At 36.5% G+C, this 14,511-nt stretch overlaps 2 protein-coding genes and 1 long non-coding RNA gene across 3 annotated transcripts; all 3 read right to left on the bottom strand.

The window, feature by feature from the left end:
* Nucleotides 1-331: 331 nt before the first annotated feature.
* On the bottom strand, nucleotides 332-4,217 carry LOC121376888. The gene is made up of 4 exons (XR_005958550.1): nucleotides 4,125-4,217; nucleotides 2,112-2,207; nucleotides 1,104-1,245; nucleotides 332-636 (listed from the first exon to the last, which is right to left on the bottom strand). It is a non-coding gene; the product is annotated as an uncharacterized LOC121376888 (long non-coding RNA).
* Nucleotides 4,218-7,811: 3,594 nt separating this feature from the next.
* Nucleotides 7,812-8,510, bottom strand: LOC121377163. Its single transcript, XM_041505070.1, has one exon. It carries the CDS (start codon nucleotides 8,508-8,510, stop codon nucleotides 7,812-7,814), a length of 699 nt encoding a protein of 232 aa, XP_041361004.1.
* A 293-nt stretch (nucleotides 8,511-8,803) lies between these two features.
* Nucleotides 8,804-14,078, bottom strand: LOC121377162 (ATP-dependent DNA helicase RecQ-like). Its single transcript, XM_041505069.1, is given in 3 exon segments — nucleotides 8,804-8,884; nucleotides 13,171-13,565; nucleotides 13,568-14,078. Coding segments are annotated over 3 exon segments (987 nt in total).
* Between the last annotated feature and the right edge of the window lie 433 nt (nucleotides 14,079-14,511).

The following is a 14,511-nucleotide window of genomic DNA, read 5'->3' as shown; positions in this document are numbered from 1 at the left end:
ACTCATACACACAGCCACAGCTACACAAACACACACACACTCAAAGGATATCACACAAGATTCAATCAAATATAAGATCTTGTAAAACAACTCACAACTACACTACTCATACACACTCAAAGGATGTCACACAAAATTCAATCAAATATAACAACTTGTAATAACAACTCACAACACTGTACTCACACACACTGATATGCTACACAAACACACCAAAACAATTAAGGATATGTCACAAGATTCAATTTAAATATAAGAATGTAAAAAAAATCACAACTACACTACTCATACACACAACCACAGCTACACAAACACACACACACTCAAAGGATATCACACAAGATTCAATCAAATATAAGATCTTGTAAAACAACTCACAACTACACTACTCATACACACAACCGCCAGTCAAAACCAAACCAACTTAAACAAAAACCACACCAAAAAAACCTACATATAGATCTATATCAATATAAGAAATTGTTTAGTGATCACTACAGTAATGGTTTAAACCACAGTCCATTCAGGAAAAGTTCAACTCTGTAAGCATTAATGTTCTGTGTATCTTCAAAATTTAGTCTTTGACACAACTGAATTCGTAAGATATCCATAAGTCAAAAGATCTGCTCCGGGACACTGTAAGAAAACACAGATAAGATATTTCAAATATATAAGTATATGTATAAATATATCATCTTAAGATATATATATATTCCAATTTTTAGTCAATAAATACTAAGACTAATAGCAGCATACTTTAAAACTAACCACAGTTTTATATATATATATATATAGACATTTTTAAAATGGGATTCCACTCACCAATCCAAGATTCCCAATATAACGTGTTCTCCTGGAGAGGCGGGATGTAGCCCAGTGGTAAAGCGATGCTTGATGTATGGGCAACATTCACAATTTACATTATAAAATATCACATTTGGTCAGGGAACATTTATTCTTTGTAAATATATATACCTGGTAAAAATAAAATTTAAAGGCAGAGAGATACTCTATTTTTATTGTTTTAATTCATGCTCAAACCTGTATCAGGCATAACTCTAATTTAGTTACTAGCTTTGAAGTTAATTTGTTTAATCTCTTACCTTGATTAAGACTTGTACCCTTTCTTTAATTCTCCTTTCTCAATCTGTCAGCTTGATCAAGTTGCTTTAACGAATACCTGCAAATCTGTTCCACCATATCACAAGCTCCATGTTTGATTGTCTTTTCTATATCCATGGTTAACTGAAAGGTGTTAACATAATACATAGCAAAACAAAATTATGTACATACAAATAGCATTAAAAATAACTAATGACATACTCTCATTCTTAGTTCCTCTATGATCTTGTAAAAACCCAATTACAATAACTGCAACACAATAAACAAAGTATACACTAAACTAACGACCATCATTCACAAAGAATACAACACAGGATTCACTCAAACACTACTCATACACACAACCAACTCAAAATTAAATACACAGATCTATATTTCTTCTGTAATCACTATATACAATGGCATTCTAAATTAACCAAGGCTTCTAGAGTATGGTAGCCCCACTCCCATGGCTAGTGATATTAAATGTTGGGCTGGTAAATAACTACTACTGCCATGACCGACGGTTAGTGAATTGTTTTTTTCAAATGTTGTAGTTAAAGTCTATTTTGTAAATTATATGAATATCCTGCCCCACCCCAATTCCCCAATGTTAGTGTTTTTAAGCTCTATCTCCCTCTTTAGGTGACATATCTGATTATTACTAATACTATTATTTAGTAAAATTGTATTAACTTACAGTAAAGTAAGGCTAGTGAATATTTAATTGTGGCTAGTACATTTTTAAAATCACTGATCCCATGGCTAGTGGATTTTATAAAAAATTCTAGAAGCCCTGTTAACCTACAAAAGATAAAGCTGAAAATTCCAAGTCAGTGGACCACTCACACACAGACACACATTGTATTTAAAGTTTAGTATCTAACACAACACTAGTTAATGAAAGTTACATTAAAATGTCACAGGGGCATGTTATTTACAGCACTACACGTTAATGGAGCTCACTGCAACAACCAACAATGTCCATGTCGACTAAACATTTCACTTACAATCATATTGGGTTGTTCATGTTAACCACACTGAACTTATGGCACACACACATTGGTAAGACTTGTCACTAGGTCTATTTAATCTGCTTAGGGACACTGTAAGAAAAATAAATGACATATTTTTAATACATATATACACTCTGTCATAAATACTGACATTTAGCAAGGCTAGCTCTGGGTCAACAGAAAATTTCGCCAAATTATCTATTAAACTTATAGAAACTCAGTTATTTTATAACAAAATATCAATTAATACTTGAAATTATTTTGCCAAATTAAAATAAAATTCGCCAATTGTTTTTAAAATTCGCAATTGGCGATTTGGGGAGTGCCAGAGATAGCCTTACATTTAGGGCCATATTCCCTATTGCCCACTATTAACCCTGGTCGAGCTGATTGTGCTCCTTTGCACATAACAGCATGGGAAACATCCTATCCCACCCACCTCAAACCTTTTCCTGTCCTGGATGGATGAGCCGGTGACAGTCGACACCTGCACCACCCATGACAGCCATGTGCTACAACAGCTTGTTCTGAATGTGCATGTTAAAACCCAGGGCTCGAACTAAAAAAAATTATCACCCACAGTAATTAAAAAAAATTAATTGGTTGGTGAAAGGGCACACCGATGGCAATTTTGAGTATGCCAACAGCAACGACCCTAACACTTGTTAAATACTGTCAGATAATGTTTTACATTTTACCGTTGGCAAGGAGCTTTACTGATGGCAGTAATTTTTATCTGGTGGCACAAACGTGCCATCGGTGACGCCCCCAACTGACAGCAGTCTATATGTCAGCGACGGCAATTGCCATCGTTAAGTTCGAGCCCTGAGACCTGACCTGCCATACTCCATCCAAATTTACAACACTGAATAATGTAATAGTTAACACTTTCTGGGATTTATCAAGGCATTCTACAGTAACAAATATTGGCCCCTTCCAAAAAGCAAGTCAGGACTAGCTGTGGCACTCACCAGTTGCAAATTTTAAAAGCAACTAGTGAAATTTATTTTAATTTGGCATATATTTTGAAATATTCTAATAAAGACAGTTTTTCAGTTCTTTCATATAGATTTTCAAAATTCGAAATTTATAAAATAAAACCAAAATACAATCAGTCAAAAAAAAAAAGATTGCCTGTCGGACGGATCGTTGCATTTTCCAACTTGCATTGCAAGTACTTTCTGCACCCCTGATTGCATTAATTTTTCAAAAAACATTACTCATAGGACCCTGACAAAATATCCTGAATAAATCCAAGACTTTACAACCACTTTCAATTATTTTTGTAAAAATCCATAAACTTATCTTAAAATTAATTAATTAAAACAAATTTGAGAATTAATTTTTTGAACAGAAATAACAGATAATCATTATAATTAAATTTAAAACATACCTTATTTAATTTTCATTTGATGGTTTCATTCATAAACAGTATACGACTTTCCATGACAATATATTTTTACGTTCATCGAGAAATGCCCCCTCCCCCCATTGACATGGTTGGACTGGTTGCTAGTCAATTCGTAACATGGTCATTTCTTAACTAATTTGGTCGTTTCATATCATACCATTGCAAAAAGTCATTTCGTACCCTAGCCATTTCCATCCTTGGTCATTTCATACCGTAAATTTTTCATTTTAATGCCTTCGTTCAATAATGATATTTGCGAGATCAGACAGACAATAACACCCGCAAATTTTAAAAACTCCATATGGTTATCTCCTAAATGAGGGTCTGGTCAACTCTGGTAAACTGGAAATAATGTGTTCTGAATTTCCAACTGTCAAAATAAACGCAAAATTTTTATAAATTAAAATAAATATTGCATCTTTGTAGCAAAAATGCAGTAGGCTACAAGTTTTCATAATATGGTAAATTCGCTTGCTATATACTGGTACGAAATGACTAGAGTACAAAGTGACTTTTTACAATGGTACGAAATGACTAAGATATGAAACGACCAAATTAGACTGATAGGTAACTAATAAATACATATAAAAACTCACGCCAATCCCAGAATCACCACAGAAAACCAATTCCTTCCCCAGATGTAAGCACACCTGTACATAATGGAAACTATGATTGACTACAGGCAACCCAGCAAACATCGACTCAAGGCTACAGTTATGGCAACCTAGCCACACTGAAACACGACACTGTGACTTGTATACTGTACAACTAAAAAACAAACACGCATTCAAAACTTCCAACCAAAATAATAATAAAAATATTATTATTGGTATATGCTACAATACAATTAAAATCACTAAAATTGTAGTGAGTACAAAACATCCTGGGACGACACATCCCGTACAAATTGTAGTGAGTACAAAACATCCTGGGACGACACATCCCGTACAAATTATTTTCGGTCATACAGTTTTGTAACTGGGACTAAAAATCTCTTGGCAGCTTTACGGATGTCTATGCGATCGTTTATTACACCAAATATGCCTTAGAAAGATTTTCGTGGATGTACTGACATGATCTAGATCTCTCAGTGCGAGAAGTAGTCTAAAAAAGAAAAAGGAACCCTTACCTTCAGAAAAGGAATATTGTAAAGTCTCGCAAACGTTAATAAGAAATGGTCTAACCAGGCTTCCATATTTTTCTAAAAGAATCAGATTTATTTCCCTTTAAAGTGAATGACGTATTCAATATTGATATAAACAAAGCAGATGGCACATCGAGTGCAGATATAGCCAATGCAGTAAAGTGCTACATTGGTATGTACCCAAAACTTGGACAGCGATTCATCAATTTTATTTTTCAATAAATTAATTGCCATAATTTCACAAGGAAGTTTTATAGGCAACATTTTTGTAGCGAACAATGCACAACCTCTTCTTGTTAATCTGCAGTGTTTGTTGACGTCACACCTTCAGTATGCACGTGGAAAATAGAGTACAAATGAGCTGTTCAAAAACATATTATGTTCGAATTTATATGACGGTACGATATATAACTTGCAAAAATACAAAGTAACTTGATGACCACAAAGGTGTGAAAATCGAAATTTAAAAAAAAAAAGCAAAAAACCCCACCCCAAAACACACAAATGTTTTTAAAAATTAATTCAAATTAACAAACATTTGAGATTTCAATATTTGTTTAAACGAATATTAAATGTTGTTTAAACGAATATTAAATGTTTCTTACTCTGGTACGGCCATCTTGTTCAGTCTTTGCTTTTCCATCCATTTTTATGATTTCAAAACCACTTTATATCAAATTAAAACAATAGTGGCTAATAAAAAAATATCACAAATACTGATTTTGAAAATTTTAAATTCTTGGAAACGCGTTTTTCAACACTAAAGAGTTCTACTTCAATCAATCAATGAATGATCCCTTGCTTGAAATCACGCTGGATCGCGCAAGAGCTGTTGAGGCTGATTCTTGAGGCTGAAGGCCGTTTACTGACTGCTATTATACCTCGTCCTGTCGAAGGCGTCGTATCTGCTGTATACTTTCTGCTTGAATAATGGCTTCCACTCACCAATCTTTATGTGTCCTGTCGAAGGCGTCGTATCTGCTGTATACTTTCTGCTTGAATAATGGCTTCCACAGTGGATTTCATTTGGGACACGTTCATACATATTTCATTTTGTGAAGTTACACATTTAATTGAAGATAAATTTAGTTTGACAAAAAATCTGTAAGGAGAGACACTGTTCTTGAATGTAGACAATTCTTGAAAAAAAAAAAAAAAAAATCCTTAATTTAACTTTTGACGTGAGGACAAATTGTTTCATTAACAGTATTCTGATGAAAGTTCAAACTGTAATTCGCAACATTTGAAAGAAATGTTAAGTAACATCCTGAAAATAGAAGAAGAAAAAGTTTGCACAATATATTTATTCAATGACATCGTATCACATCACTTAATTAGCGTAATCCATTTTTATAGGAACTTTTCATTGTTTATCACATTATTACATATTTCTTTTGGGTGTCTTGATAAACTGTGTTTGTTATATACACGAATATAATGCTTAATATTTCGAAAATATGGCATTTAAAAAAAATGATGTTTCCAAGAAGCCGTACACCTTCCATACGGAGTAAAATCAATCAGCCGTACAGTCTATATTTAAGCCGCCGTACACCTTCCATACGGAGTAAAATCAATCAGCCGTACAGTCTATATTTAAGCCGCCGTACACCTTCCATACGGAGTAAAATCAATCAGCCGTACAGTCTATATTTAAGCCGCCGTACACCTTCCATACGGAGTAAAATCAATCAGCCGTACACTCTATATTTAAGCCGCCGTACACCTTTGACATATTTTTTCTTCGCGATTTTGACGTTGATTAAAAATTAAACTAAAATAAGGAAGGAAGGAAGGAAATGTTTTATTTAACGACGCACTCAACACATTTTATTTACGGTTATATGGCGTCGGTAAACTAAAATAAATGCACATTTAGGTTAATAGTAGAAAATAAGCAAACAAAAATGACATAATAAATATGAATCTAAGTCGTTAGAAACTGTTTTTAATGCACATGAAGTTGACAGACACTAGATGGCATGTCTAATGAGCTTTATCGAAAATATCCAACTGAATCAGTATGTGTTGAGGTGTGTTTAATGGCGGGAGTTGTTTTAAATAAATGTGTAAAATCTGGTTCATGTGTACCACTTAATATAGTAATATTCAGACATCTTACCTCACGTGTAGCATTCTCACATATTTCTATCGCTTCGCATAGTACCAATATCCGGTGTCGTTCCCATGCGGTGGGTAAGGGACTACTAATTACACTTGTTTAGTCGGTGTACGTGTATGCCGTGTATATAGCCATCCATCGTCGGCGAATATACACGGCATCGTATATACAGCGACTTCGGAAAGCCATTGACCTACGGTGTATGACCTGGTTTCTATAAAAAAATATTTTGTTTGGTACCGGTGTGGTTAGTTCATAAAAAATAAACTCGAATGTAAATGCACATTGAGTTTATAGATCCGGCGCCATTTTCCATTAGCAAATACAGAGCCGTTCCGAGCAATTTTGCTCGGAACGGAATTGTGGTCGAAATAGCGACTGACAGCACGCTGACACCACCTTTTCCCACCCTAATCGTGTAGTGTGATCTTTTTCGGGCATATGCAGACTAAGAAATACTTACTTTGAAACGATCTTCACTTTGAATTAAAGGAAAAACGACCGACTGTATGACTTGGGTTTAAAACGCGCGGTGCATTATGGGAGGAAAATGAAACTCGGAACAATCTTGTATGTGGAAAGGAATCGGTGAAATCATTTCTCGTTCCATAATGAATAAAACTAAAAATTAATTAAAGTTAATAAAATAACTTAAAAAGTAAAAATTAATTAAAGTTAATAAAATAAAATAAATGAGATTAAAGTAAAATAAAATAACAGTTATTAATTAATAGAACACACACACACACACACCTACACACATATATATATATATATATATATATACATATATATATATATATATATATATATATATATATATATATATATATATATATATATCATACCAGGGCATTCCCCCCGGTCATCCCCCCCCCCGGTCATTTCCCCCCTGGTATCCCCCCCCCCCCAGTTATTCCCCCCCCCCCAGTTATCCCCCCCCCCCCTATTATAAAGAATTACTAATACTATTAGTGATCAAAATTGTATTTTATTTAACTGAACAGTGGGATTACATCAGCAGATTGTGGGCAATTCCACTAAGAAAAGCAACACACGTCTGTTGTCATAATCATTGTCGAGATTCTCTAGTCGTTTGGTGACATCCCTGTACTGGCGGCGTTGTGGTGGTCCATCTTCGCCGGCCAGTGCCTGTGTTATGGCTACTTCTGTCTGGGACTGCTCCTTCTTTAAAACATCAAGGAACACCCAGATGTTTGGGTGATATGCTCCAACAATTGCTGACATCCTGCGGTGCCACCCCTCGCAGTGGTTGTTAGTGCGTGGCAATCCATCTCCAACTCTGTCATGGCAGTTCCACATGGAATGTTGAAATCTTGTTTCTCTCCTACCACGGCGTCTAGCTCGACCAATAAATGTATCTTCAAAGTAATCAAGAATTGGCTGCAGTTCCTCTGGGAGATCTTCTTGTATAAGTTCAAATGTGGCAGGTACATCGGCAACTGGCACAAATGCCAATGCAGGAATCATCCTAATCCGTAAAGACAGCTCATTATCTGTTGTGTAACTTTCTTGTAGTCCATTTGCTTGAACTCTGCGGTACACACACTGGGATAAATGGTACAAACAGCCATGTACGTGGGTGTAGGGAAAAACTTCTTGCAGCGCATTGATTGTTGCCACTTCATAATCTGTTGTTACGGTATGTGGATTAAGAGTTGCATCTGCTTCTTTGAGTTTCTGAAGAAATGACATGTACGTTACTTAACTTTTGTTGGGTAGAAGTCCGTAGACACAAGGAATAGACTGTGATCCACAGAGTGCATGGATGGTATATAACTGGAAGAAAAGTTCTGGCACGATTTTAAAAGTTCCATCCATTAACCAATGACGGGCTGTGGATAGGATTTGTAAATTACGTTGAGTGGCATATATTAGCATACGTGGTTCTTCACCTGGGCCACTGTCATGTAGGAGAAACTGATGTCCACCATTTGTTTTCTGATACCGTTCCGGAATAACAAGATCATTCACATGTTGTGGTACTGCTATAGGATGACTGGTTTGTAGCTTAGTTCTGCGGATGGCTCTTCGAATTGTCCTGACTGGCGGCAGTTGAGTGGCAGCAACTGCAATTACATTATTATAATTAATTATTAATTATAATATATTTCCTCCTCTATATGATTTGTAGCATATATGTCTCGTTGGAACAGCAAGGTAGTAAAACAGCAATAGAAAATAAATAATAATAATACTAATGTTCCACAAAATAGTTGTGACATATATGTCACAGTGGGTTCTTAAATCATAACCATAATAAGTACATTATTTATCTACAATATTCATATATAAATTGTATATATATATTTTACCTTCAGAAACAGTAGTCATATGTTGACTAATCACTTGTTGAGGAGTTTCCAATGTGTTGACAGCCCTGTCTTTCATGTCAGCTCTGACTTTCAATGTTTCAGGCCTGCCTACCACTGGAGCATGTGTATGTTCGTTAACATAACTAACAATGTCCCCACATAAAACTTTAATTTTCGCCTTGCACTGCCCACTGTTGTGTTTTCCATTTTTGCGTAACTCGCATTCATACGAAATGACTCCATTTGCAAGATTCTTCTGTTTTACATAAATGTATCCTTCATGGATTACCCCTGCGCGTGCTGTAACCTCTTCGAGAATGGCCAATACAGCACAAAAGTAAAATGTTGAGTAAAATTCAGTATCTGTAAAATTCTGTGATATTTGTGTTTTGCACTGTTTTTGTTTAAATCTTGAATTTTTATATTGATGTTGATCATCACTTTATTTATTTGCATTACCATAGTTTGGCACCCAATAGCCGATGTATTTTTCGTGCTGGGGTGTCGTTAAACATTCATTCATTCATTCATTACACTGTTTTTATTTATATCTTGAATTTTTCTATTGATGTTGATCATCACCCTATTTGTTTCCATTACCATAGTTTGACACCGAATAGCCGATGTATTTTTCGTGCTGGGGTGTCGTTAAACATTCATTCATTCATTCATTACACTGTTTTTATTTATATCTTGAATTTTTCTATTGATGTTGATCATCACCCTATTTGTTTCCATTACCATAGTTTGACACCCAATAGCCGATGTATTTTTCGTGCTGGGGTGTCGTTAAACATTCATTCATTCATTCATTACACTGTTTTTATTTTTATCTTGAATTTTTCTATTGATGTTGATCATCACCCTATTTGTTTCCATTACCATAGTTTGACACCGAATAGCCGATGTATTTTTCGTGCTGGGGTGTCGTTAAACATTCATTCATTCATTCATTACACTGTTTTTATTTTTATCTTGAATTTTTCTATTGATGTTGATCATCACCCTATTTGTTTCCATTACCATAGTTTGACACCGAATAGCCGATGTATTTTTCGTGCTGGGGTGTCGTTAAACATTCATTCATTCATTACACTGTTTTTATTGATATCTTGAATTTTTTCTATTGATGTTGATCATCACCCTATTTGTTTCCATTACCATAGTTTGACACCCAATAGCCGATGTATTTTTCGTGCTGGGGTGTCGTTAAACATTCATTCATTCATTCATTACACTGTTTTTATTTATATCTTGAATTTTTCTATTGATGTTGATCATCACCCTATTTGTTTCCATTACCATAGTTTGACACCCAATAGCCGATGTATTTTTTGTGCTGGGGTGTCGTTAAACATTCATTCATTCATTCCTTCATGGACTATTTTAGTTTTACCCTTGGTGGATTTCAAGTTATCCATGGTCTGCAGTAAATGATATTTTTAATGTTTGTACTTTGTTATTCAGGGTACTGGACAGCTACAGTCACACTAATTACCTAGGTTGATTTAACAACTAACATCTTGATTGTTTCTTTACTGTAGTTCCTTACTTGCTAATTGGATTAAGAGGATTAGCAAGTAACATATCACTACTTCAAACATTGTTCTTTTAGTAGATAATACAATCTGTTGATCTAAGAAAAAAAGGAATAGGTGGCTATGAGGGCTTCTTCACCGGCAATTAAATCAAGAGGATTACAAAGGATTAGAGGATTAGAAAGTAACTCTACTACTGCAACGGAACCATTTTAGTGTCTGTTAAAACAGTCAATTTAAGTATTGAATGGGTGGAGGGGAACTATTTTAGTGTCTGTTAAAACTGTCAATTTAAGTATTGAAGTGGAGAATTTACCAGGGGGGAAATGACCAGGGGAGAAATGACCGGGGGGTATTTACCAGGGGGAAAATGCCCTAGAACCCATATATATATATATGTATATATATATATATATATATATATAAAACTTTTTTTTATTTTTTAATTATTTTTTATTTTATTTTTTTCTTAACGAAAAACAAAGTTCATAAATTTCTCTAAAAATAACTAAAACATAAGTACTAAGTTTTAAACTGTTACTTACCTGTCTTTTTTCCGAATATTTCTTCTGAAAACGTCGGGGTGGGTGTGTGGGGGTGGGGGGTGGGGGTGGCAATGAAACATATTTCTCTCTTGTTTGCCAGTACGTAAAAACGTAACTGTTGCCCCTTGCTCGCCACGAGAAGGCCAGAGAGTTGAACAAGATATACCAAATTTGATGTGTACTTTGTTCAGGATTTTACATAAGTTAAACAGAAATGATTCCTCATTAAAAGGTTCGAGCTGCGCTGTCTTAACATGATGGCAACATTCCTTCAGCTTATTGTTGGTGCACATAATAAAATCTTGTGTAGTATCGGTCACATGTTTGGAGATTTGGTGCCCACTTCGAGGTATTCAAACGTCACAGTTCACTCTGGTTCTGCACTCAATATGGTATGCACATTTGTTAATAACATGCCGATTCCAGTGACTGGCACAGAGTTGCGAGGCAATCCTCAACAACTAATTGCCTGGTAGATACGTCAACTTTCGTGGAGTTCGCACATGCTATAACTAAAAGTCGCAGTTCACCAGCACTTTGTCCACCAAACACAGCGGTTACCTCAATATAGTTAATACACAAGTGTTAATAACATGCCGATTCCAGTGACTGGCACAGAGTTGCGAGGCATTCCTCAACAACTAATTGCCTGGTAGATACGTCAACTTTCGTGGAGTTCGCACATGCTATAACTAAAAGTCGCAGAAATATCACAAAATGTATTTTCACAATTATAAACACGCATGTGTGTCTGAAAATTAACAGTTATGGGGTCGAGTTTTAGTCTTTCTTAACTGTATTTCACCGTTTCAACTTCACAGACCCTTGTTTCACACTCTTATAAACTTATCCAAATGTTTTACAGGTTTGTAACTTAACCAAACTTAGTGTCAATTTTTACGGATTGAATGCAGGGTCTGCGCCTTTAACCACAACAATAATTTCTAAGATTTAATAAATTTTTCTATTCCAAACTGAACCTTTTCTTGGCAGCCACAACTTGTAATGCAGCAGCAGCAGCAGCAACTGCATTTGGAACATTTGCAAACATCTTCTTTTGTACATTTACCACAATTGGTTTCGGGAATACTCTCACCAACAACTCCTTCAAATTTTACCGGCCTCGGTGGCGTCGTGGCAGGCCATCGAGGGGATGGGATATGGGTAATTAGTAGGCTAGTCTCTTGCCGGTCCAACCAGAGGGGTGGGGATATGGGTAATTAGTTGGCTAGTCTCTTGCCGCTCCAGCCGGAGGGGTGGGGATATAGATAATTAGTAGGCTAGTCTCTTGCCGGTCCAGCCGGAGGGGTGGGGATATAGGTAATTAGTAGGCTAGTCTCTTGTCGGTCCAGCCCGAGGGGTAGGGATATAGGTAATTAGTAGGCTAGTCTCTTGCCTGTCCAACTCGAGGGGTGGGGATATAGGTAATTAGTAGGCTAGTCTCTTGCCAGTCCAACCGGAGGGGTGGGGACATAGGTAATTAGTAGGCTAGTCTCTTGCCGGTCCAACCGGAGGGGAGGGGACATAGGTAATTAGTAGGCTAGACCGGCGTCGTGGCAGGCCATCGGTCTACAGGCTGGTAGGTACTGGGTTCGGATCCCAGTCGAGGCATGGGATTTGTTAATCCAGATACCGACTCCAAACCCTGAGTGAGTGCTCCGCAAGGCTCAATGGGTAGGTGTAAACCACTTGCACCGACCAGTGATCCATAACTGGTTCAACAAAGGCCATGGTTTGTGCTATCCTGCCTGTGGGAAGCGCAAATAAAAGATCCCTTGCTGCTAATCGGAAGAGTAGCCCATGTAGTGGCGACAGCGGGTTTCCTCTCAAAATCTGTGTGGTCCTTAACCATATGTCTAACGCCATATAACCGTAAATAAAATGTGTTGAGTGCGTCGTTAAATAAAACATTTCTTTCTTTCTTTCCTTCAAATTTGTCCAAAATCAGGGAACGAACACAGACATTGTTGGCATTTCGGACAATTTCAGCCATGTCCTTGTCTGTGTTTTTCTGACACAAAGTTAAATTATCATACACTGTCAGGGCATATCCTTTTCGCCCGTCTCTTGCACACCTTCCTAGTTCTTGCCAGTACGATAAGACTGATTTTGGTATGTCAAGTCCCATGCCTAACGCTACTGTCGCTATCAGGCATCTTATGTTGCTGTCGGACTTTTTGAAGGAATCGATTATTCGTTTTTTGGAATTCGCATGAGTGGACTTGTGAAACATCTCTATTAAGATATGCTCTGAGTCTTTTATTCTGTCCACATATGCATCATCACCCAATTCCTCTTTCAACAATAAAACTATTTCCGATACAGAGTTCACACTTCGACAGTACACAAGCGCTTTTTAGCCGCCTGCTTCATCTCCCTTAAGTTAGCAATTAACCAACTAAGGGGCTCTGTATACTGTCGACTGGTCTTAAGTTGCATGTCAATAAATATGTTCGGTCGATCCGGTTTCAGAGCAACGATATCAGTAGAAATGTCGGGCAACTGAAGATGCTTCAAAATATCATTTTTCACAGTTGCCGTCGTTGTGGCTGCCAGTGCCATCACAGGGCAATGAAAAATGCTTCTTAATTCGTGTATCATTCTGTAATCCGTTCTAAAATCACCACCCCATTCTGATATGCAGTGAGCTTCATCAACAGCGATCAACTGCACCCTGTCCTGCCAAACAGACGACAGAAACACATCTTTCCAGTACGTCTTAAGAATAGTTTCCGGAGAACCAAGAACTACTTGGAAGTTGCCATTCTTAATATGCACAATATCTTCTGCATTCATTTCAGCTAAAGGTTGCAACTTTGCAACAGTCAGTTTCAATTCAGATATTTTACTCACTTGATCATCCATAAGAGCTATTAAAGGAGAAATAATAATTGTTATTTTTGGTATTTCGCACAAGATGGATGGAATAAGCATACATAAAGTTTTACCAAATCCAGTAGGAAGCAAACCAAGTACATGTCGTTTATTCATAACCGATAACGCAATTTGTAACTGTTCTGTTTGTTAGCTTCAAACCATATTCCATGTTTCTTCTTCTTCACTTCAAATTCTCTGTACATGTCGTCCAGATCCATATTTGGTTTTTGTGACGAGTTCTGACCTGTGATATTTGCATACAACTTTATCTCAAAATGGACGGCGGTACTTGTGGTAATTGCGATGCTAAATTCGATCTTCGACCCGACAAGAAATCATATGTACGATTCAGCATAGAAAACAAGCTGCCAAGGTGTGCTGTGTCTGGTACGGATGTTTTAAAACAAATTTCATCTGCAAC

The sequence above is a fragment of the Gigantopelta aegis genome, chromosome 7, assembly GCF_016097555.1.
Source record: "Gigantopelta aegis isolate Gae_Host chromosome 7, Gae_host_genome, whole genome shotgun sequence".
Taxonomy (NCBI): Eukaryota; Metazoa; Mollusca; class Gastropoda; order Neomphalida; family Peltospiridae; genus Gigantopelta; species Gigantopelta aegis.
The sequence above is the reverse complement of the archived record's forward strand: the minus strand, read 5'-3'. Positions and strand labels throughout refer to the sequence as shown.

Coding starts and splice junctions, on each gene's coding strand:
- LOC121377163 (XM_041505070.1), bottom strand. CDS start 8,510: ATGTCATTTCTTCAGAAACTCAAAGAAGCAGATGCAACTCTTAATCCA.